General features: G+C 38.5%; 1 protein-coding gene across 2 annotated transcripts in view; it reads right to left on the bottom strand.

The window, feature by feature from the left end:
• Positions 1 to 918: 918 nt before the first annotated feature.
• The window catches only part of stxbp3 (syntaxin binding protein 3), a 55,299-nt gene continuing 30,562 nt past the window's right edge, over positions 919 to 25,655 (bottom strand). For both annotated transcript variants that reach the window (XM_059984661.1, XM_059984662.1), the window contains 10 exons: positions 20,263 to 20,364; positions 16,523 to 16,580; positions 15,331 to 15,396; positions 14,275 to 14,355; positions 13,972 to 14,110; positions 12,682 to 12,785; positions 5,975 to 6,073; positions 3,186 to 3,271; positions 2,185 to 2,333; positions 919 to 1,974 (listed from right to left, as the gene is read on the bottom strand). In XM_059984661.1, the coding sequence (XP_059840644.1) occupies positions 1,913 to 1,974; positions 2,185 to 2,333; positions 3,186 to 3,271; positions 5,975 to 6,073; positions 12,682 to 12,785; positions 13,972 to 14,110; positions 14,275 to 14,355; positions 15,331 to 15,396; positions 16,523 to 16,580; positions 20,263 to 20,364 (946 nt within the window). In that variant the 3' untranslated portion in view covers positions 919 to 1,912. The remainder of the gene's footprint in view (positions 1,975 to 2,184; positions 2,334 to 3,185; positions 3,272 to 5,974; positions 6,074 to 12,681; positions 12,786 to 13,971; positions 14,111 to 14,274; positions 14,356 to 15,330; positions 15,397 to 16,522; positions 16,581 to 20,262; positions 20,365 to 25,655) is intronic.

The following is a 25,655-nucleotide window of genomic DNA, read 5'->3' as shown; positions in this document are numbered from 1 at the left end:
CATCATGACCACTGCATACAGAGTACAGCACTCGGTGATGCAGCAATGCAGTCTGCACTTAGTTTCACTGATTACAGCGGGCCACAACAATTGGCAGTGTTGGACGAGGTGCTCATGAATGCCTGCATTCCCTGGAAGAGCTGTTCAGGTGCCTGGATCGTGGTGATAAAGGAGATGTAGAAACATGTTCTGCACCTCCTACAGTTTATCTTGAACTTTGTTCTGTAAGTACTCCATGGTGTGATACCTAGGCACACCTGTGGTCATGGGTCTCAGATTTGAAAAAGAGTAAATATATTTGTTTGTTACTGAGAATTGGCAAAGATGGAACTTCAAATGCTCCTGCAATGTGACAATAACAACAAGTCATCTTTAAATATTTCTGTGGCTGGAGAATATTTAAAATCTTGTCCAAATGCAGAGTTGAATAAAATGGCCCCTTTGTTACCATTTATTTACCATATAATAACTTGAATTGTAAGATCAACTTTAATAAAAATCTCCCAAACTAGACAACACTTTCTGAGAAAAATAAAAGACATTCAAGCACTACCTATGCTTTTAACTTGTATCACTTCTCAAATTAATTGGAACAGAGTCTTTAATAACTTCTCTTTAAGCTTTCTGTCTGTAGAAAAGATTCATCCATATCTCACCATCCTCGAACATTGCTAGAGTACAGAACTCAGTATGCAGGGATTAAGTCACAAACTTACGTTATACCACATCCTAGCACAATACTAAACCCACCAAAATACTTTTTGTTGTTCATTTCAAATAATATTTCTGGTTCACCAATATATGCCCTCTTGATACACCTCATTAAATATTTAAAGATCTGCTTAAGTTTTCTATTCAATTTTTTGGGTTCAGTTTTTCAGAAGGTATTCATACCAATACAAAACACAGTTGCCTCTTTGCAGCATTTAATTTATTAGCTTGTCAGAATACATACAGTGCTTGGTAGTTGGCATTCTGCACAACAAAATGCTGAAACTATTCAATGCTGAAAATATTCCAGTTACATATATTTCATAGCTAAACAAAAAAAATGACAGTTGAAACATGCCTATGCAAATCGTCTCAATACACAGCCAGTATCTTTTCCAGCCTCTTATTTTGGCTCTACACACAAGTCACATTAGTACACCTCAGAGAAGGAAAACTGCACATGTTGGTTGCTATCTTCCTGGATTAGCACCTGAAGGGTAAGATTTGCATTGCACCATAAAGGAACATGATGGCACACCTTTATTGCTTATAGGTACTTCATTGCAAAAGACCATACTCATTATTCTCTGATTACAGTGAAGTATTTCAGAATGCAACTGCACTTTAAGTGGCAAATTTGTTTAATATAATTCTTTTCAAAAATGTTTACCTAAAGTACATTCCTAGTTTTGATAAGGCTTAAATGCTTTTGCAAAAACATTTACAATGCAATATTAGATAGAATATAAGATTTAATAACTAAGTTGAAAATGTTACAATTTTATTCAATTCCTAAGTTAGACATATACAGTATATTGTGGGCAATATATTCAAAACATAGCTATAAAATGTACAAAGCCTATAAGCAACATTACTCTGAAAAGACTCTTATATAGTCAACGTTTTAAAAATACATATGCATTACTAGTGATCACCAATTACGGGTCAGAGTATGGTATCCTCACTGATTTACAGGCAATAAGTCAAAACAGAAATACTTTACCAATATCGACTCTCCCAAAAGATTCATTACAGTATTAATAGTGTAATTAAATTAGAATCCTTGAACTGATCAATATATGTTGTGTACTTTGTTTATCAAAATACTTTAGACAAAGTTTCATTACATGGATGTTAAGCTCTTGTTATTTACGTTAAGTGCAATTGATACAAGTGGCCAACTTTAACTCGTGTGGCACTTTTACTTGTTCAGCTTCTGCAGATCATCAAGTAATCTTGTGGGTGTAAGAATATGAGTTGACCCTAGGGCATGAATAAGAAACATAATTTCAGTAACATTTAACTACATCTGCTATATCAGTCCAATGATTTTAAAATAGTACCATACTTTGCTCAAGGTAAGGTTACTCTTTCATATGTATCCAATATGATAAATCAGATCATTATGAATAAAGCATAAATTATATAATCATTTGAATGAACTGAATTGAATTGTGGTGAGTAACTACTTACCAATAATGACATCACAAAGCTTATTGGCCTTAGAAACTTCATAAGCACAGCGTATTTCTGAATACGTTATACCACCTATTACAAATACAATTAGTTTTAAACCACTTCTGCGGTCATCATGGAGATTGCTTTTGTTCCCCTGTCGAGCACTAAACAGAAAAGATAAGTTAATATTTAGTGTCTGAGTCTAGATAACTTGTAGAATTTATGTAATTTATACAGAAAGAGAAAAAAGATGTCCAGAATTTTAACAACCTAATGAAAGATAGTTACAAGTACTGTTCACTAAAAAACCCAAGACCTCCTGAGGTAATTACATCCAGATATTTCCACTTACAAATGACCTAATCTATTTCTTTTTCTTAAATAATCTCTGACAAGAAATTGAAATTCAAAATAAGTGCTGCAAAGGGCAATGTAAATAACAGATTTCTAATTTTACTAAATTTAGGCAGCACAGTTAACTGTGAAGACATCACCCTCTTGAGATAGATGTGATAAGAAAACAGGATTACTTCTTTTCACAGAACATTGCATCCAGCCCATTAAAGGCTTTCTGTTCAAGATGATCAGAAAACATCAATAGTTTGAGATGTTGCAAGTTTTATGTTATTCTTGTGTCATTTCTTGTAAATTTTATAGTGTTGAATTGCAATATTTCACCATACAGCTAAGAACACCAACAGAAATTCTGTTCAGACATTCTATTTCCAACTCTCGCAATACACAAAAAAACCCAAAATACTGCAAAACATGTATTCCTATTTTAATAGTCTAGAACAGAATATATTCCTATAGGTTCATCTGAAACAATATTAGTTGCATAATATAGGCAGGCACTGAGTAGAATTAAGACATTTTTGAACACTAAAATATAGCAGCATAATTATATTGGTAAATTGGATAAAGCCGTAATCAGTTATTGTATGTGTTACTCACATTTTTGTTAATTTGATTCATGTCGCAAAAAGATTGAGAGCACAGTTGAAGGAAATGTGTACCTTACAGCTCCTGAGCCATTCCAAGCAGCACTGCAGCCCGAGCAATGAGGCCATTCATGGGAATCAAGCTTGTTGGCAATGGAATCCTGTACAAAATATAATAACCAAATACTGCTATGAACACAACAAGTTTTAAAGATCTTGTGTCTTAAACAGGCACTAAAATATGCATCTGTTCAGCTGGTGGTGTAGTGGTGATCCCTTACGTTTCCCGTCTGTGTTGGGTCGAGCGTCGAGCTAGCAACTCCGTCTCATAAAAAACAGACAAAATGCTATAGAAATGACAATGTTGCTGCCCGGTGTGCCAAAAGGCATTGAGAAAAATTTAAATTTGAATTGAAAATATGCATTAAAAGTAACTGAAAAAGTTTGATACAGTGGAAATTAAGACTATATTTGAAACAAGTATGTATTATATTTGAGCCATTTTGACAATAGACCTGTGCAGTGATTTAGGCTCATCTCTTCATCTTATTTTTAATTTCAGTTGTTTGGAGGTAAATTGGCAGGAAAGATGCACAGGTCTATTGGGAAATTCAAAGACAACCTGTTGTAAAACAGGTTATGTCCATTTTAAGCCCAGGGACATAACAATTCCCTCTGCATTCAACATTGGATTCATTTCTCATTATAATCTTATGGATAAGATGCATTGATGGTTCTTTGGCCATGAATGATTCCAACTATAACTTGTTTATTAAGTCTCCTGCTGCTATTTATAGATTCACAGGTCCTTGGCTATGACTGCCTGCATTATGAGAAGCTAGTTCTGGGATGGCATTTTAAGGGTCTGGTATTTAAACGAGATACAAAACTTTACCTTTCTCATGCAATTACACCTAGTGCATTCCCCCTTTCAGAAATTGCTTGCATTTACACTATCTGGAACAGAAGTGATTTCTCTAATCCTCTAATTAATGATCTCGCAACTGCATATCTTACATCATGAAAAGCAGCTATTAATTCTCAATTTATCTATCAGCTTTAAGTTTTTCACCAAATCCACAATAGCTGAATTGGCCTTCAGCAATGCAACTGGTGATCCGTGTGTCATGAGCTTTTGCAGTGTTTACCAAACAAGTTAGCAGTTGCTTTTTAACCAGATAACAGTTATTGCCATTGTTCATGCCTCACTCGTTCAGTGTTACTGTTGGAACTTAATCCATAAATTCATTTCTACCAATCCAAATGCTTTCTAGAGACCTTCAGTCACCCCTCAGTGTTTGTTGGTATTTAGAATGAACACACATTCAACATTTGATAGTTCCTCTGATTTGCTAAGAATAGTGAACTATTCATTGGGTCAAGTCATGCCTGATTTGGAATACCAGTATGGACTCATCTCCCATGCTCTCCCCAAACCTATTCTAACCTTGTATGACTGCACGAGTCCGGTCACAATGGGGCCCCCAATTCCACAGTATGGGAGCCAGGACACAGCTGACGGGCAGCTGAGGCTCTGTATACACCCTGACAGCCATTGATGGAAGTATGCCTTGTTAAAATCTACTAAACTTAACAACATTTCAAATGTTTCTAATATTGTTTCCTTCAATATCAGAAAGATTTTAAAAATGTTTATTAAATACTAATAAATTAAGCACAATTAAACACAAAAATAAAGTAATTTTAAAAAATCTGAACTTACCTTATAGTCCTGGTCTAAACAAATGCATCATCAATTTACTGGACATATCACTCAGAAACTTGGGCTATATATTTTTTTTTGTGTGACCGTATGTTTATAGTTAAGTTATCTGTGCGATATGTGCCTTGTGCTCTACGTGAATGTTGGTGTTGTGTGTTTGGCACCCTGGCTGTTTCGGTTGGTGGCAATCATGGGTTGAATGCCAATTAAACTTGAAATGAACAGAGCTCCCCTTTACAATGCTGGAAAATCCCATCAACTCAGGTGATAGATGCTCACAAGCCTGGGACTTATTTACCTGCAAGGAACTGAAAAGAGCCAGCTCAATTCAATCAGGCCTCCAAGAGCACACGCCTTGTGATGTACAACTGCTATTGGTCATTATCTCTTTGATGTGCTAACAAAAATCTCAATGCATTCAATTTCAGTTGAACACAAAAATTCAAGCCCATATTATTTTCAACCCAGCTTAGGTTTTGACCATCTGAACTCTCAAAAATAACTGAATCTACACATTTCTTCCCCACAGCAGCTGCAACCTGCCCAACAATTATTAACTACACCTCTTCCAGCCAGTTTCACTGAGGTTTCAAAATAAGATAAAGAAAATACAAATAGTATCCCTCTCTGTAGTCTCCATCTTCATTTAAACCATTTCTACCTTCGTTTCACTGTCATCAGGATTAATTACAGCAATCAGCAGTGAAAACTGAACAAGGAGCAATGTCTCTTGCTCCATTTAAGGGCATCAAGAATTTTTGACAGTTCTAGCTGCTGACACAATTTAAACAACTGGGAAGAGGAGGGGAGAAAAAAATAAATAAAACAGGTAAAGAAAACATATATAATGCTTTCGAAATTATTCTATTAATTGCTAATTATTTTTAATTTGTTCTAATTACAGGGCTTCAAAATAGAGCAAACAAATGGAAAGTGACATCAGCTGCTTCAGTATTTTCAGGTGCAAACAAGACAATGGTACTTTTCAATCTAAATTCTGTCAATTCTGTATAAAATATTAACAAATTAATTTTGAATACTGTCTTTAAATGGAACAAGAACGTGCATTCATGCAAGTTCAATTCAAATCAATATATCAGTAGATTAAGAAAGAAAATACTTCATACTTGAGTTAACATACCTCCATGATATCTTTAATGAAGGGAGTCCACCTGGAAAGCTGGTAGTTCTCCTCGGTACTGCGATCCTTACGCACAGGTTTACGTTGCTGGGTGTTAGACTAAAAGTACAAAATCGTCAACTGTTCAACAGGCAAAATAAATCTTTTTACAGTTACAATTTCAAATCATCAACACAAGGGATTCTGCAGATGCTGGAAATCCAGAGCAACACACACAAAATGCTGAAGGAACTCAGCAGCTCAGTTGGCATTTATGGAGGGAAATAAACAATCGATGTTTCAGGCCAAGACTCTTCATCAGGACTGGAAAGCAAGGGAGAAGAAGCCAGATTACGAAGGCAGAGAGAGGAGAAGTAGTACAAACCGGCAGCTGATAGGTGAAACCAGGTGAGCAGAGAAGATGGGATGAAGTAAGATGGTGGGAGGTGATAGGTGGAGTCACGTAGACAGCAATTCCTACAGAAAACGGGGAGGGAGGAGGGAGAAGTAGGATCCCATTGGAGATGACTGTAGTTACAGAGAATGATATGCTGGATACAGAGACCATTTGGGGTGGTAGGAAATGACAAGTGTACCCTATCTCTGTTAGGATGGTAGGAGGATTAGGTGAGGGCAGATGTGTGGGAAATGGAGATGCAGGTAGGGCAGTATCAATGGTGGTGGAAGGGAAACCCTTTTTTAAAAAAAAAGTGGGCATCTCAGATGTTCTAGAATGGAACATCCTGAGAACAGATATAGCAGAGACAGAGGAACTGAGGGAAAGGGATAGCATTTCTTACCAATGACAGGGTGGGAAGAGATTCAGTGAGTTTATAAAAGTTATCAGAGATGGAGATAGGGACATCAAGAAAGGCAAGACCATAAGACATAGGAGCAGAATTAGGCCACCTGGCTCATCAAGTCTGCTCTACCATTCAATTATGGCAGATACTTTTTTTTTCTCTCCTTCTCAACCCCTGATCTCGGCCTTCTCCCCATAATCTTTGATGCCATGTCCAAACAAGAACCTATCAATCTCTGCCTTAAATACACCCAATGACCTGGCCTCCACAGCTGCAGGTGGCAACAAATTCCACAAATTCACCAGCCTTTGGCTAGAGAAATTTCTCTGCATCTCTGTTTTGTAAGGGCACCCGCTATCCTGAGGCTGTGCCCTCTTGTCCTAGACTCTCCCACCATGGGAAACATCTTTTCTACATCTACTCCGTCTAGGCCTATCAACATTCAAAAGGTTTCAACAAGATCTCCTCTCATCCTTGTGAATTCCAGTGAGAACAGACACAGAGCCATCAAACGTTCCTCGTATGATAACCCTTTCATTCCTGGAATTACCTTCGTGTATCTCCTCTGGATCCTCTCCAATGCCAGCACATCTTTTCTATGATGAGGGGCCCAAAACTGTTCACAATACAGTCGGCCCTCCTTATCCACGAGGGACTGGTTCCAGGACCCCTCGTGGATAATAAAATTAGCAGATGCTCAAGTCCCTTATTCAACCTGTCTTAATGCGGTGGATCTTAGAACCCAGCGGAACCCAAGACCTTATTTAACCTGTCTCAGTGCGGTGGACCCAGCAGCAGAGATCTGAATCCGCAGTGTCTCTGTTCACGAAAATAATCACGATAACTATTGAAAATAAATTGGAAATAATAAAGCGATTGGAAAGAGGTGAAACACCATCCGTCATTGTAAAAGCATTAGGCTTCGTCGGTCAACGATCGGAACAATTTTAATGGATAAAGTGAGAAAGGCCCTGCCCCGATGAAAGCTACAATTATTACTAAGCAATGCAGTGGATTAATTATTGGGTTTGGTGGGTTTGAGTTTTTGATCCTCCAGGTCAACCCGGCATGGTGGAGAGCACACTCGATAGCGGTCTGTCACTAGATCAAACTCGGGAACTTCCCGAGCCCAGAGCTGAAGCATACATTCTTAAGTGTTTTATATGTATAGAAAGGTAAAATATATACTATATATGAATGCAAACGTTTGACTAACTATGCTAAATAATACCGGAGGTACCAGATGTACCTGTTCCGACTTACTTAGTAAGAGAACTTCCGATTTTTTTCGATCCCGATCCACGATAACCCACGCACATCCTCCCATATACTTTAAATCATCTCTAGATTACTTATAATACCTAATACAATGTAAATACTATGTAAAATGCTATGTTATACTGCATTGTTTAGGGAATAATGACAAGAAAAGAAGTCTGTACATGCTCGAACAACAAGTGCTGGAAGAGCACTTCCGGGTTTTCACGATTCACGGTTGGTTGAATTCGCGGATAAGGAGGGCCGGCTGTACTCAAGGTGAGCCTCACCAGTGCCTTATAAAGCCTCAGCATCACATCCTTGCTCTTGTCTTCTCGGCCTCTTGAAATGAATGCTAACATTGCATTCGCCTTGCTCACCGCCAATTCGACCAGCAAGTTAACCTTTAGGGTGTTCTGCATAAGGACTCCCAAGTCCCTTTGCATCTCAGATTTTTGGATTTTCTCCCCATTTTAGAAAATAGTCCACACATTGTATTTCATTTGCCACTTTCTTTCCCATTCTCCTAATCTGTCTAAGTCCTTCTGCATCCTACCTGTTTTCTCAGCACTACATCCCCCAGCACCAATCTTCGTATCACCTACAAACTTGGCAACAAAGCCATCTATTCCATCATCTAAATCACTTATATACAGCATATTCCTGACGAAGGGTCTCGACCTGAAACATTGACTCTGCTTCTTCCTATAGATGCTGCCTGGCCTGCTGTGTTCCACCAGCATTTTGTGTGTGTTGCTTGAATTTCCAGCAGCTGCAGATTTCCTCGTGTTTGCGTTTTCAAAGACTCTATCCATGCTAGTAACTTTCCTGTAATACCACAGGCCCTCAACTTGGTATGCAGCCTCATGTGTGGCACCTTGTCAAAGGCCTTCTGAAAGTCCAAATATACAACATCCACTGCATTCTCTTTATCTATCCTACTTGTAATCTCCTCAAAGAATTCCAACAGGTTCGTCAGGCAGGATTTATCCTGAAGGAAACCATGCTGACTTCGTCATATCTTGTCTTGTGTCACCAAGTACTCTATAACCTCATCCTTAACAATTGACTCTAACATCTTCCCACCAACTGAGGTCAGGCTAACTGGTCTATAACTTGCTTTCTTCTGCTTTCCTCCTTTCTTAAAGACTGGAGTGACATTTACAGTTTTCCAGTCCTCTGGCACCGTGCCAGAGTCCAATGATTTTTGAAAGATAATTTCTTTCAAAATGCCACCACAATCTCTAATGCTACTTCTTTCAGAACCCTAGGGTGCAGTTCGTCTGATCCGGGTGACTTACGTACGTATAGGTCTTTTGAGCACCTTCCCTCTTGTAATAGAAACTGCACCCACTTCTCTTCTTTCATACACTACAACATCAGGCATTCTGCTAGTGCCTTCCACAGTGAAGAATAATACAAAATACTCATTTAGTTCATCAGCCATCTCTTTGTCCCCATTATTGTTTCTCCTGCTTCACTTTCTAGCAGTCCTATGTCCGCTCTCATTTCTCTTTTATTTTGAACATACTTGAAAAAACTTGTACTATCCACTTTGATATTATTTTCTAGCTTGCTTTCGTATTTCATCTTTTCCCTTCTAATGATTTTTTTTAGTTGCTCTCTGTAGGTTTTTAAAAGCTTCCCAATCTTCTGTCTTCCCACTAATTTTTGCTTTGTTGTATGCCCTTTCTTTTGCCTTTACAATAGCTTTGACTTCCCTTGTCAGCCACAGTTGTACTATTTTACCATTTGAGTCTTTCTTCATTTTTGGAATACACACGTCCTGCACCTTCCTCATTTTTCCCAGAAACGTGTGCCATTGCTGCTTTGCTGACATCCCTGCCAGCAGCTGCTTCCGATTTACTTTGGCCATCTCCTCTCTCATACCACTGTAATTTCCTTTACTCCACCGAAATACTGCTACATCAGGCTTCACTCCCTCCCTATCAAATGTCAAGTTGAACACAATCGTATTGTGATCACTGGTTCTTAAGGGTTCCTTTACCTTAAGCTCCCTAATCGCCTCTAGTTCATTACATAACACCCAATCCAGTATCGCTGATCCCCTAGTAGGCACAATGACAAACTGCTCTAAAAAGCCATCTTTAGGCATTCAACAAGTTCACTCACTTGAGATCCATTACCAACCTGATTTTCACAATTGACCTCCATGTTAAAATCTCCCATGACTACCATAACGTTGCTCTTTTGACTCACCTTTTCTATTTCCTTTTGCAATCTGTGGTCCACCTCCCTGCCACTGTTGGGAGGCCTGTATATAGCCGCCATCAGGGTCCTTTTACCCTTGCAGTTTCTTAACTCAACCCACAAGGATTCAACATCTTCCGATCCTATGTCACAGCTTTCTACTGATTTGATGCCATTCTTTACCAGCAGAGCCACACCAACCCCTCTGCCTACCTTCCTATCCCTCTGATATAACGTGTAACCTTGGACATTCATCTCCCAACTACAACCATCCTTCAGCCACGATTCAGTGATGGCCGTAACATCATACTTGGCAATATGTAATAGTGCAACAAGATCATCCACCTTATTTCTTATACTCCATGCATTTAGATGCAACACCTTGAGAACCGTATTTGCTATTCTTTCTGATTCTGCATCCCTAATGATTTGATACTCAGTCTGTTGGCTGCAACCAAGTCCCATCACCTGCCTACCCTTCCTGACAGTCTGACTGCACAGTCTGATGCCATCTGACCTGCTGAGTTCCTCCAGCATTTTGTGTGTATTGTTCTGGAGAACATTAATTCACATTGCATGAGAACCATTTGAGTTTAGTTTGATAAAAATCTGAAGCTCAGAGCTGAAGGCAATAAAAAGTTTTGTCTCAAAATCTGTTCAAGCATGGGCATTCTACAAAAGGATCTAAGGTGCTCTTTATCAGGATGCCCAGGTGTTGGGATTTGGAGGCCCTTTTCAGATGGAACCACCCATCCTATCCTGAGTCCCTTCATTCTGGTTTCCACCCCCTTGCCAAATTCATTTAAACTATTCCCAACAGCTCTAACAAACCTGCCTGTGAGACATTGGTCCCACTTGGGTTCAGGTGCAACCCGTCACTTTTGAACAGGTCATACCTCCCCCAGAAGAGATCCCAATGATCCCTGCTCCTGCACCAGCTTCTTAGCCACACATTTATCTGCCAAATCATCCTCACTAGTGTGTGGCATAGGCAGCAATCCAGAAATTTCTACCCTGGAGGTCCTGCTTCTCAGCTTTCTGTCTAACTCTCTAAATTCTCTTTTCAGGACCTCATTGCTTTTCCATCCTATGTCATTGGTACCAATATGTACCAAGACATCTGGCTGATCCCCCTCCCTCTCCAAAATGGTGTGGGTGCGATCTGAGACATCCCAGACCCTGGCTCCTAGGAGGCAACATACCATCTGGGTGTCCCATTCATGTCCACAGATTCTCTCATCTATCCCCCTCACTACTGAGCCCCCATCTCAATTGCTCCCACCTTCTCTCTTTCCCTTCTGCACCACGGATGCATGCTCAGTGCCTGTAACCCAGTTGCCATGCCATTCTCCAGGGAGGTCATCCCCCACAACAGTATCCAAAGTGGTAAACTTATTATTGAGGGGAATGGCCACAGGGGTGCTCTGCCCTAACCACCTATTTCCATTTCCCCTGACAGTCACCCACCTACTCACCTCCTGCAACCTCAGGGTGACTACCTCCCTGTAACTTTGATCAATTACATCCTCGCTCTCCTGTACAAGCCGGAGGACATCCAGTTGCTGCTCCAGATCCCTAACACGGTCTTCAAGGAGCTACAGCCGGATGCACTTCACGGGGCAAATGTAGTTCTCTGGGACACTGGGTCTCCCAGTTCTCCAACATCCAGCATGAAGAACACACCACAGCCATTTACAGTAAGAGAGGGGAAAAAAAGGAACCTTAACAGATGCTTTACACAGAGCCGAAACCTCTTCCAAGTTGAAGCCTCTTTTGAGCCAAAGTCCGTCACTTCTACTCTCGCCACCGACCTACTGCCACCAATAGCTGCCCCGACAATGGCTTATCCCTTCTGTACATTTATTTAGTCCATAGAGCTCTGTTGATGCCACTGATAGGCCCGTACCATGGACGAATGACTCTGCCTCAGTGTCAGAAAGCAACCAAGTAAATTTGAGGATGGGGTGGAAGTTGGAAGGAAAGTTAATTAAATTAATGAGCTCAGCTTGGGTGAGGTAAGCAGCACCAATGCAGTTGTCAATGCAGCAGAAATAAAAGAGCTGGGAAGCATTACCATTACCAGCGGAACATGTGGTAAATTGAGGATAGGGTGGAAGCTGTAGCAAATTTAAAGGGAGGACCTCAGTCCGGAACATCAACTGTTTGCTCCCTTCCATAGTTGCTGCCTGACTTGCTAAGTTCCTCCAACATTTTGTGTGTGGTATAATTTCAATTGCTTTTTAAAGAAACATTTGTGCTTAATGTTTCACTTAAGGAAGGCATTGGCCCAGCTGGGGAAAAGAAATCAAATAGGAAACACTTAATATCAATTCCATCAATATTATTTCTCCCCTATGATGAGAAAAGCGTTAAAATATTTTTAAAAAATTAATTTAGTGTACCAGTATGAAGTCTGACTTAAACCAGAGGCACAAAGATTAAACAATTTAAACTTACAGAGAGAATGGGTACATCAAGAAATTTCCAGTTTTCAATGATGTCAGAGTTATTTTCAACTCTTCCATGCTGGATGAGCTTGCCAAGATTCTCTTCCGTCGTTCCTATAACAGAAAGTAAAAACATTTACTTTCCTCTTCTGAGTCATTGCTAGTTGTGTTAACTTAAATTTTAACACATTCAATAATTATCACAACATTCCATGAGCTTTATTTTTCAAATTTGTAAGCTATGAACTCATCTATACATTTTTCCCAAAGTAGCATTGTACCAAACACTTGAATATGCAAAATGTCTAGTAAAACAGTTCCCAAATATGCCTAACTCATTGAATTAGCAGATTAGTTCACCATACTGCAAAATTAGAGAGGTTAGATGTTGAGGAAATGGAGAAGGAAAGGGAAAAAACTTGCTCAAATGTTCTTCAGTTTTTTTTAAACGAACTGTACAAATTAATATAGAATTGCAGCTATCAGACTAAAATGTTTCTTTTTTTATTGAAAGGATGAAGGAACAGGACTCCTAGTTATTGGAAATAAACAGTTTATTTGGCATTTCTGGTATGAGATGTAAAAATAAAATTAAAATACTTTTGATCCAAGTCTTATGTCCTAAGAACAGAACACAAGGCCCAAGTTAAGTAATTACACGTTTTCCTTATTGAAGCCATTTATTCTATTATTAGATATTTCAAAACAGAGAATATTTGCAAATTTTCTTGAGTACTGTATATGCTCTTTAAATGAGGTTAAGACCTGCTTACAAACATTGCCAAGTAATTATTAGGCAACATGATGGGACAACGTAACGTTTCTTTAAAAGAAATTTTTAAAAATCTTCCATTTACTTTTCATTTGATTATAGGATTGGTATGTTACACCTTTAGAATAGGGCAGTTTACACGTGTACAGATGTCACTGACAGAATTTTCTTTGTATCTTACATCAATTTGTATTCAGCAGTAAAAAGAAACAAAAGAAAAGAAAAAGGGACTTTTTTGCATTCTAAAGCATAATTTCACAGACCTATTTAAAGCAAGAGTAGTAGAAATTTCAGTACATTAATTCTTAACACAAAATAATGTATCAAAACTCCAGCATGCTTACTTAATGAATCTTAATTTTAAGGTAAGCATTGAGATATAGTCTTAATTAAACATTAATATACCAGTACATCTTAATTAAAGATGTATGCTAACACGTAAAATTGTTCATCTTTTGTGAGATTTGGATTCACATGTAGGAAACCAAACAATTACTGGATCTGTAATGCTTGTTACATTTACTGTACCATTTACATGGAAGATATAGAGCAAGATGATCCTTAATTTATCATAATCTCCAATATTTTTGTCCAGCAAAAAAGGCAGAATGATTCTCATGGGGTCCTTAATTTTCTGGCTTTGTGCATCTGTCCCAACAGCCAGGTCCTTAAGAAAAGAAACAGTGGTTTAACAATAATGGAAATCAATACTCTGCAAATCTCTGTAAAACTCTACTTAAGATAATCAAAAAAAAAATTTTATGGTCCAACATATCAAAATATGTTATAGTTAAATATTCAGCATTTCTGAGGCCAAAGAATGCTGTATACCTGTTCGGCCTTGCACAGTTTTTCTACCATCCCGTGGAAACGCTTCATACAATCTTCAGCTAGAGTCAGGTGGACTGTTTGCTGCGAAGAAAAGAGGAGGGTGAGTGGAGGGAGGGAAAATGTGCCACAGGTTAAAGAAGACATCTTATTCAAAAGATCTACACAATAGTGCTTCCAAATCTCTCTATAATTTCATGTTCAGTTGCTTATGGTCACATTGTGCAACCGACCCCTAACCATTTAATTATAAATATCCCAGGCATCGAGACTTTTTTTCTTGTGTTTCATTAATGTGGCAACAGAGCACTTACGCAGTACATTTTAATACCAGTGGTGTTAGAAATTATATATGACTACTTTGTGTGATTTAAATTATCATTACACCAATGTAGCCTTCAATGAGGCCATAATCTATCATTCCAGAACAACGGTGTTAATATCAATTAAGTTGTGTCTTCCACCATACAGGTGTGATATTTGATCTTTATTATTTTTAAAAGTAGCAAGATTATAAAATAGTACTTCAAAATATAATATTCTTACTTGTCTATAACATAGTTGTTAAATGAGCAGCATTAATAGCACCAACATAATACATAATTAGCCATTCTTCCAGCTTTAGTCCTTCCTTAAATTTATGCAGTTAATGACTTAAACTTGCCCTGCTCGTTCAATATCCAGCCATCATCCATCACATTTGACTCTTGAACACTCTCAGGGTCATTCACCTTTCCTTGATATTCCACATCAGTAACTGTTCTCTATCAAAACTCTGCTATCAAATTGTGATGCATTTTTTAAAGCATCTAGCACTATATTAAATAAAGTGCAGGGTCTTTTTCCTGGAAGATGCAACTTAATCACACTGGAATTTTTAAAAATCTTATTTGTTTATTGTCTATTTTGCAAATGGAGTAATAGCAATGGCAGCACATTGCAATGAACTAAAATTAAGAATAGCTACAGAGGAAGAAATATGCTATGTAAATAGGCTAACCAGAAATGGCTGCAGCACAGAGTAGAATACACAAATCTCAATGCAATACTGCCTTATACCTTAGCCTTTTGTCTTCGGAAAGCAGGCAACTTCTTCATCATTTGAGATAAAGAACCTACGGTGACCTGTAAAATGAAGCATAGTTAGAAAAATTGCTACAAAATTTCAGTTCAAATTTGCATGTTGTCCAAGTAGAGGCAATCACATCCTGCGGATGGCCAAACTTTGTAATGAGAATGGAAACCAACAGTTGGAATTAAATTATCTTTATTTCACAAAAAGTTGTTATTGAGGACAGTGACTTGGCCCATCTTACTTCATCCCATTTGCTGGAGTACTCCACGATCACTTCCGTTATCCTTATCCCAAAATCAGTTGCATAAGTGGATTACTGTTGGATAACATTCATTTATTTTTGTCCTTCATCATGTTCCTATTTATTACAATGTTTCATTCCAAGACCAAGGTCTCTTTACTTTATTCAGAAGAACAAAAGAAATGGGAACAGGAGTAGACTGTACCAGCCTCACCACACCTTCAATGCAACTTTGAATATGAAATTCTACACCTCTTCCTGCCCTATTCCCTTATCACCCATAAATCTATCATTCTCAGTTTTGATATTCATAAACTGAAGGCTCATAGTTCTCTCTGGCAGAGAAGTATAATGACTCAAGTCTAAAGAGCTTCTTCCTCATCTCTCAGGATCAACTGCTCACTTTCACTGCTGCTTATATACAAATATTCTCTGCTTTAGCTTCCAAAGTTTTGTTTGAGTATACTATGATACCCTCCTGCAGAAAGATCCTATCAGTGTTATCCATATCAAGCCAGCTCAGAGTTTTATGCATTTCAAAGAGATCAGCTTTCATTCTTCCGATTCCCAGAGACTACAAACCAATTCCACACAATCTTTAGAGGCCTAGCTTGCAACAGAAGATTTCTCTATTGCTTAGATGTAAGGAGTCACCTGCTCTGGCTATTGTCTGCAAGGTCTCCAGCTCTTCACGGATTATCAACAGGTGACCTCAATCATCTTTTGCAAGCCCCAATCCAGGGGCATTAGGCGAGAATATAGGGCTGTCAAGTCCACGTGAGATATTCTGTAACTACAGCCAGTGAAACCATCCCCAAAGGAAAAAGCCTATGACTAGTTCTCAGTCCTGTGTCTTCTCAGCAAACTCACAGGGGAGTCCCTCTGTGCAATGATCCAAGATTTCTTGCATGTACAAAGGTGAAAAGAAAACTTACTTTTCCTTCTGTTGTCTTGCTACTTTTGGCAAGTTCCTTTACCAATTTTGGTATTTTCCTGTGCAAAAGTAAGTATATAGAATGCTTATTTTTAATACATCAGAATAATTCATTCCTTCACACTTACAGCTCCTACAGTCAACAAATTCAATGTCAATTTTATAGCAATCAACTAGTGTGCAAGGAACTACGGAAAAAGTCCTCCATGGAAGAAGATGCTTCTCTTCCATTAATACGATTCATGAACTATTCTCTCCAAACCCCAATGTCAAAAAGATTTTCAAGTTTATCTTGATAATTTAAAAGAGCAATCATATTTGTGATAATAATTTCACCTTCTCACAATATTTGCTGTTACTGTATTGTTATTCATTGGCTGGTATCCTGAAGAATTTATTTAGTCACCATAATATGTCTCCAGAATTGCAGTTTAACTCTGGCTGGAGTATTAATACACCTTGGACAAGATCACTGTAAACACCAAGCGGACAATTATGAGATAAACTATGTCAAGGTAAAAATGTTTACATCTTGGAAGGAACAAGTCAAAGTTCAAAGTCAATTTATTATCAAAGTACATTGATAGTATGTCAGAATATACAACCCTGAGATTCATTTTCTTGCAGGCATTTACAGTAAATACAAATAAGCGCAATAGAACCAAAGAAAGAACACACCCAACAAAACAGAGAAACGCCAATATATAAGAGACAACAAACTATACAAATACAAAAAGAGGAAAGAATAAATAATCAATAAATATCAAGAACATGAGATGAAGAGTCCTTGAATATGAGTCCACAGGTTGTGGAAACAGTTTGGTGTTGAGGCAAGTGAAGTTATCCCCTCTGGTTCAAGAGCCTGATGGTTGAGGGGTAGTAACTGTTCTTGAACCTGGTGATGTGGGTTCTTGAGGTTCCTGTACCTCCTTCCTGATGGCAGCAGTGAGAAGAGAGCAAGCCCTGGGCGGTGGGGGTCCTTCACAATGGAAATGAATTGATTTGACTTTATTTCTTACATCCTTCACATACATGAGGAGTAAAAATCTTCATCTAAATGTGCAATGTGCAATCATAGTAATATCATAGCAATCATAATAATTTAGAATAAATAGAACAGTCAATTTAATATAGTCAGCGTGAGTTCATCAGTCTGATGGCCTGGTGGAAGAAGCTATCCCAGAGCCTGTGGGTCCTGGCTTTTATGCTGCGGTACCACTTCCCAGATGGTAGCAGCTGGAATAGATTGTGGTTGGGATGACTTGGGTCCCCAATGATCCTACGAGCCCTTTTTACACACCTGTCTTTGTAAATGTGTTGAATCATGGGAAGTTCACAACTACAGATGAGTTGGGCTGTCTGCACCACTCTGCAGAGTCCTGCGATCAAGGGAGGTACAGCTCCCATACCAGGCAGTGAAGTAGCCAGCTGCTTTCCTGCGATAGGACTCCATGTAGATGTGCTCAATGGTGGGGAGCACTTTATTTGCGATGGACTAGGCTGCATCCAGTAATTTTTGTAGGTTTTTCTGATCCAGGACATTGGCGTTTCCATATCAGGCCATGATGCAACCAGTCAATATATTCTCCAAAACATATCTATAGAAGTTTGTCTAAGTTTCAGATGACATGCCGAATCTTAGCAAACTTCTAAGAAAGTAGAGGTACTGCTGTGCTTTCTTTGTAATGGCACTTACCTGCAGGACCCAGCACAAGTAATCTGAAATGATAACACCAAGGAATTTAAAGTTTCTGGCTGTCTCCACCTCCAATTCCCCAATGAGGACTGGTTCGTGGACCTCTCATTTCCACCTCAGCTCTTGGTCTTGCTGACATTGAGCAAGAGATTGTTACTGTGGTATTACAGTGACAAGCTAGTAAGAATGCACCGTGTATTGCATTGTACTGCTGCTGCTGCTAAGTAAATACATTTCATGACATATGCCGGTGATATTAAACCTGATGCCGATTCTAAACCATTTGCACTTTGTAGCTGATCACTTAGAACTTAGAAAATGGTATCAGAAGGAGATTTATTTATCTGCTGGCCTATGGAGTGGAGATGTACAGCAAGTTGCTATTAAAGGGCTTGTAAAAAAGAGGCACTTTAAGTTCTTTTGCACATTCAGCAGAAAGAAAATGATCAGTACCGTAGGTTTGATGTGTAGTGTTCGAAGTCAAAGATGCTTATCAGGCATAGTTCTTCATCCATTCCTTCCAACTGATGCAGAAAGCCTTGAGTTCAATGCTCTGAAGCAATCGTGGAATGTATTTAACCCAACATGCACAATTCCAGAGGTGGCTCTCCCCTCTTTACATTAAGAAAACGACCTAGCAACTTCACTTGCGGGCTTTCCGAGAAGCAAACCCTGGCCTCCCACAGTATTGGTGTACTATCCCTTTAGAGAATGCTTTTAAAATACACTGTATATTCTGTAGAATTGCTCACCTTAAATCAAATATTAAAGGAAACAGACTGGAAGTTTAAATAAAGTCAATAGAAGTATAAAAGTTAAAAGAGGACTGTAACATATCCTGCAAGTGCTTAGCAAGGTGTTGTGGGAGGGAGATGGAGGGATGGACCAAGATGTTGCAAGGAAATTATTTATTTGGAATACTAAAAGAGGAAGAGAAAGAAAGCTGCGCTGAGCTGTTCTATTCTGCCAGAAATTGGTAAAGGATGATCCGTTGAACATGATGGCTAATGGCACTGAAGGCAAACCCAAGAGGGCTTCCTCTGTGTTTCTGACTTCAGCTTCAGCTGTATTTCTGAGAAAGAGGGGCAGAGGTGAGAGCAGAGTGGGAATGGAATGGCACTGTTATAAATACTATCAGCTATTATGAAGAGAAAACCACATTTTAGAAAAGAAAATGTATGTCATAGAGAAGCATCAGTTTATATTCACTTAGTAAGGCAAGTGCATCAAGCAATTAAATAGACTATCTTATTTTCTGTTTCCAAGGTACAGTTGTGCCCCTTTAAGACTTCAAAGTTCAATTGTTGAATAACATTTCAGATTTCTTGGAGTCTAACAGTTGTGTGAGCAAGCTTTGCAAAATCAGGATTTACATACAGGATCATTGATCAATGAATGGCTATGTTTTCTGAGAAAATTTCTGAAGTCCAACTTACGTGCAGAAAAACAGTAGATGAAATATCGAGATAAAGCAATAAGGGGGCACTGAAGCTTTTCATTCTGTTCCTGTTGATGGTACTTGACAATAATTTAAACATCCAAGTTTAAGTACTTCTCATTCAGCAAGCTCATGATTGCATTTGAGAGTTTCATGCCAAGTGCACAAGGGCAGAGAGATACCTGTACAGCTGTTGTGGCACTGAAGAAATTACAACAGCCTGGAGATTATAGTTCAATTAATTATCATATGGTGAGCCTCTTCCATTACACTATTTGAAAGTTGCTTGACTTCAATACTTTAATAATTAGATCTCAAATGACAGATATTCAATTTCCTTTGAAAGTACATTTATTTTAACTTGTTGGTTAATTTTTCAAGATTTTGTCCAAAGCCAGATTTTTCAAGATACAGCAATTTCCTTCATGAACTTGCTTCACAGATTGTAAAGGAATTACAACAAATATTGCATCAGATTTTCTAGCTGACAGATACATACATCAGCTCCAAACAGACGTTGATACTTAAACCTTTTATTAATAGTGAAAAAACATATTTGTAATATTTTAATATTTCAAACTTTTAATTGAAGAGAGCATATACATACTCGCTAACTTCTGCAATATGTAGATGCCGCAAATTTATCCAGAGTGTGTCATCCTCATCTAAAAGAGCCTCTTTGGATGTTGACTCTTCTTTTATTTGATATCTATTAAAATGAAGACAAAAACATAATGTCATTTTTTAAAATCTTTTTCAGATTTACTTTCTCCCTGGTTACGTAGAATTTTTAAAAATGTTTTATTAGTAGGTAAATTACCACAATCCTTTTATGAAGCATCTATTTCTTTAATTCCTAAAAAAAGATAAAGAACCCACTGAATACATCTTTGTTGAATGTGGATTCTAAAATCTTTTCCAAAATATTAGCAATTAGATTAGAGAAGGTATTGCCTCAAATTATCTCCAAGGATCAGATAGGATTTATTAAAAATCGTTACTCACATTTTAGTGTTAGGAGGTTAATGAACGTTGCATACACTAATTCATCTAATACTCCAGAATGTGTTATTTCGCTTGATGCTGAGAAGGCGTTTGACAGACTTGAATGGGAATATTTATTTAATATACTTGAGAAATTTAATGTTAGCTCAAAATTTATATCTTGGATCATACACCTTTGGCTGCTATATTTACCAATAATCAGAGATACCCTTTTTTTAAGGCTTTTTCGAGGTACTAGACAGGGCTGTCCTTTAATATTTGATATTATTTGATAGTGCCCTGGAGCCCTTAGGCAATTACTATTCATGATTCACCCTTGGCATTATTCATGGGAATGGGACGTATAAGGTATCACTATATGCAGATGACCTATTATTATATATCTCTAACCCAGAGAAATCCATTCCTGCAATAATATCACTACGAGCTCAGTTTAGTAGTTTTTCTAGTTATAAATTGAATCTTGATAAGAGTATGCTTTTCCTATTAAATATGCAAGTTCCAATTTAGAGACAATCACCATTTAGATTGGTTACTGATTATTTTATTTATTTGGGTTTTTAAATTACTAAGAATCATAAGGATCTATTTAAAGTTAATTTCTTACCCTTAATTGATCATGTTAAACAACTGTTTACTAAATGGTCCCCATTGTCCTTATCTTTGATTGGTAGAATTAATGCTATCAAGATGATTATTTTACCTAAATTTCTATATCTATTTCAGATGGTATCAATTTTTATCCCTAAATCTTTTTTTTGATATTATTGATTCTAAAATTTCTTCATATATATGTTAGAATAGAAATCCCAGGATAAGTAAGAAATATTTACAGAAATCGAAAAGGAAGGCGGTTTGGCTTTGCCAAATCTTAGATTTTATTATTGGGCAATTAATATTTGATATTTAACATTTTGGACACGAGTTGGATGAAACTCAATGTCTACGATGGATGAACCTTGAGCGGGAGTCTGTACAGGGGTTTTCACTGGCTTCTATTTTAGGAGCTGCGTTTCCCTTTACACTTACTAAATTGAATAAACAAATGATAAATCCAATAATTAAACATACAATATGGTTTCAATTTCATAAATTTTTTGGATTGAATAAATTTATCCCGTCAAATTCTACTATATCTAATTTTTTCTTCCAAACATCTAGAATTGATCAAGCTTTTCTTTTATGGAAAACAAAAGGAATAACATGTGTTCGTGATTTATTCATGGATGATTGCTTTATGTCTTTGAACAGTTGTCGAATAAATATAATTTGCCTAGATCACACTTTTTCAGATATTTACAGATTAGAAACTTCCTGAACGCTACTTTACCTACCTTTCCGATATCACATCAAATTGAAGTTACAGAAAAAAATTTAGGTTTAAACCCCTATCAGAAGAGTTTAGTAGCAATTATTTATGATCTGATATGAAAATACGTCTAGGTACATCTGATAAAATTAAGAATGAGTGGGAAAGAGAACTTCAAATATCTTTGTCTACAGAGAAATGGAAGAAAATTCTTAAACTAATTAATCCTTCTTCAATGTGTGCCAGACACGCTTTGATACAACCTAAGGCTCATAAGGATAAGTTAGCTCGTTTTTACTGCCATATAAATCTTGTTTGTGATAGATGTAATTCTGAAGTAGCTTCCTTGACACATATGTTCTGGTCTTTCTCTTCTAGGAAAATATTGGAAAGATATTTTTTATATTATTTCAGTAGTTCTGCGTGTTGATTTACAACCTCATCCTATTACTGCAATTTTAAGACTACCAGTGATAGACTCCAGTCATTTATCTTTATCAGCGTGTCGTCTAATTGCATTTGTTACATTAATAGCCAGAAGATCCATTTTACTTAAGTGGAAAGATTCCAACCCCCTACTACATTTCAATGGTTTTCCCAAACGACAGCATGTTTAAACTTGGAAAAAATTACGATTGGTATTATGGACCCTCCGGTTAAATTTGAAGAAACTTGGAGACCATTTATTCAATATTTTCATATGATGTAAGTTGACCCTTTCTGAATCCCTTTTTTTAGTAATTTTTCTGTTCATGTATAGAGGAGCGGAGTTGACGACAAACTATAATTTTAACCGATGAAATATGGCAGCCCAATCTTTGATTTTTTTTAAGTTTAGGTGTTTTTTCTCTCTCTTTATAAAATATCTTTTTCATGGTTAGTTACTAAGAGATTGGGAGGCTAAACTCCATTTGTTACTTGGAATCTGTGTTTGTCCATGTTAACCGTTATTAATGTAATCCCGATCTCTATGTACCGTTATCAATATTGCTATGTTTACTAATTTGAAACTTAATAAAAAGAAAAACATAATGTCATGGACATTTTATGGAATAGAAAATCCAATTCAGAGAGCCACACCCTATCAATCCACAAGTGTACTGGTGTATCACTGCTTATAAGATGACAATTCAGGAGAGTCAGATTCCACTGTGATATCCCACATATCACCCAACTATTAGTGATTATGATCAATGCAGAAGAATAATACTTATGATTAAATGTTTTAAATCTCCTTACTCACTGTTCCAAAATGTGAAATTCCAAATTAAATCTGATTAAGCCAAAAACAGCAACTTTAGCACACTTAATAAACACAAGAGATTTTGGAGATTTTGAGAATCTTGAGTGACAAACACAAAATGCTGGTTGGCACATGACAACTTAAAGCATCTGAACCAAAAAGTAACACTGAAATTTTACCCAGTTTTAATATATATGTCATAGCTAGTCAGTAAATCCTTCTTTAACAGCACACAGGGTCTCAGGATGAAACTTTTAACTCATTTTAACATTATAACTTGAACAAAAGCTTGCTTTCTTTAAAAAATCTCTGAATGATTTTGGTGTGTTACGCAGACACACAACATTGGGGGAACTCAGCACATCAGAAAAATCAACAGTTGTCATTCCAGGCCAAGCCTCTTCACCAGGACTGGAAAGGAAGGTGGCAGAACCCAGAGTAAGAAGGTAGAAGGAAGTGGGTTGAGTACAAGCCGGCAGTGATAGATAATTCCAGGCGAGGGAAGAGATGGGTGTGCAGTGAAGGGGATATGATGTGAGAGGTTGGGAGGTGATAGCAGGAAGATGTAAAGGGTTGAGGAACAAGAAATTTAATAAAGGAGGACACTGGATCATGGAATACAGAGAAGCAGGTGGGGATCAAGAGCAAGATAATGAGCAGATTATAAGGGAAGGGGAGGGGAACAGAAGGGGGTGAGAGCACCACCAGAACAGGGAATGAGGAAAAAAAAAGAAAAAAAATTGGGGTGGGGGAACAGAGGAGGGTTGTTCCCGGAAGTCAGAGAAATCGATGTTCGTGCCATGAGGTTGAGGACTACCCAGACAGAATATGATGTGTTGCTCCTCCAACCTGAGTTTAGCCTCATCATGGCAGTAGACAATGCCATGGATAGACATGTTTGTATGAGAGTAGGAAGTCAAATTGAACTGGGAGGCCACCGGGAGATCTTGGCTGTTGCAGCAGACAGGATGAATGAACTTGGTGGAGTGGTCCTGCAATCTATGTCAGGTTTTACTGGCATAGAGGAGGCCATACCAGAGGCACTGGATACAATAACGCACCCCAGCATAGTCACAGGTGTCCATATTTTCTTAAGTTTAAGTCTGATAGGAAAAATAATTTTGACACGCACAACACGCTGGAGGAACTCAGCAAGTTGAGCAGGATCCGTGGAAATGAAAAGTCAATGTTTCGGGCCAAGACCCTTCATCAGGACTGAAGAAGGAGGGGGCAGGGGCCCTATAAAGAAGGTGGGGGGAGGGTGGAAGGTGCCAGGTGAAAAACCAATCAGAGGAAAGATCAAGGGGTGGAGGAGGGGAAGCAGGGAGGGGATAGGCAGGAGAGGTGATGAAGGAATGTAAGGGGAAAGCACTATGGGTAGTAGAAGGAGGCAAGACCATGAGGGAGTTGATAGGCAGTTGATAGACTGAAACTGGGATGGGGGATGGGAGGGGAAGGGAAGGGGAGGGAATTACTGAAAGTTGGAGAATTCAATGTTCATGTCAAAGGGCTGGAGACTACCCAGATGATATATGAGGTGTTGCTCCTCCAACCTGAGTTTGGCCTCATCATGGCAGTAGAGGAGGCCATGTATGGACATACCCGAATGGGAATGAGAGGGAGAGTTGAAGTGAGTGGCAACCGGGAGATCCTGTCTGTTGTGGGGGAGAGCGGAGGTGCTCGACGAAGCGGTCCCCCAATCTGCGTCGGGTCTCACCAATGTAGAGGAAGCCTCACTGGGAGCACCGGATGCAATAGATGACCCCAACAGACTCATAAGTGAGGTGTCGCCTCACCTGGAAGGACTGTTTGGGGCCCTGAATGGTGGTGAGGGAGGAGGTGTAGGGACAGGTGTAGCTCTTACACTTTCAAGGATAAGTGCCATGTGGGAGATCCATGGGGAGGGACGTGTGGACCAGGGAGTTGCAGAAGGAACGATCCCTGTGGAAAACAGAGAGGGGTAGAGAGGGAAAGATGTGCTTAGTGGTGGGGTCCTGTTGAAGGTGGCAGAAGTTACGGAGGATAATATACTGGATCCGGAGGCTTGTGGGGTGGTAGGTGAGGGCAAGGGGAACTCGGTCACTGTTGTGGTGACGGGAGGATGGAGTGAGGGCCGGTGTGGGAAATGGAGGAGACGTGGGTGAGGGCATAGTTGACGATGGCAGAAGGGAAACTATGATCCTTAAAGAAAGAGGACCTTTGACATGTCCTGGAATGGGAAGTCTCATCCTGGGAGCAGGTGCAGCAGAGACGGAACTGGGAATAGGGAATAGCATTTTCGCATTTGGCGGGGTGGGAAGAGATATAGTCGATGTAGCTATGAGAGTCACTGGGTTTATAGAAGATGTCAGTGGATAGTCCGTCTCCAAAGATGGAGACCAAGAGATTGAGAAAGGGGAGAGAAGTGTTCGAGATGGACCAAGTGAATTTGAGGGCTGGGTGG

The sequence above is a fragment of the Hypanus sabinus genome, chromosome 11 (assembly GCF_030144855.1).
Source record: "Hypanus sabinus isolate sHypSab1 chromosome 11, sHypSab1.hap1, whole genome shotgun sequence".
In the NCBI taxonomy this organism is placed as follows: Eukaryota; Metazoa; Chordata; class Chondrichthyes; order Myliobatiformes; family Dasyatidae; genus Hypanus; species Hypanus sabinus.
This window is presented reverse-complemented; position numbering and strand designations above follow the sequence as displayed.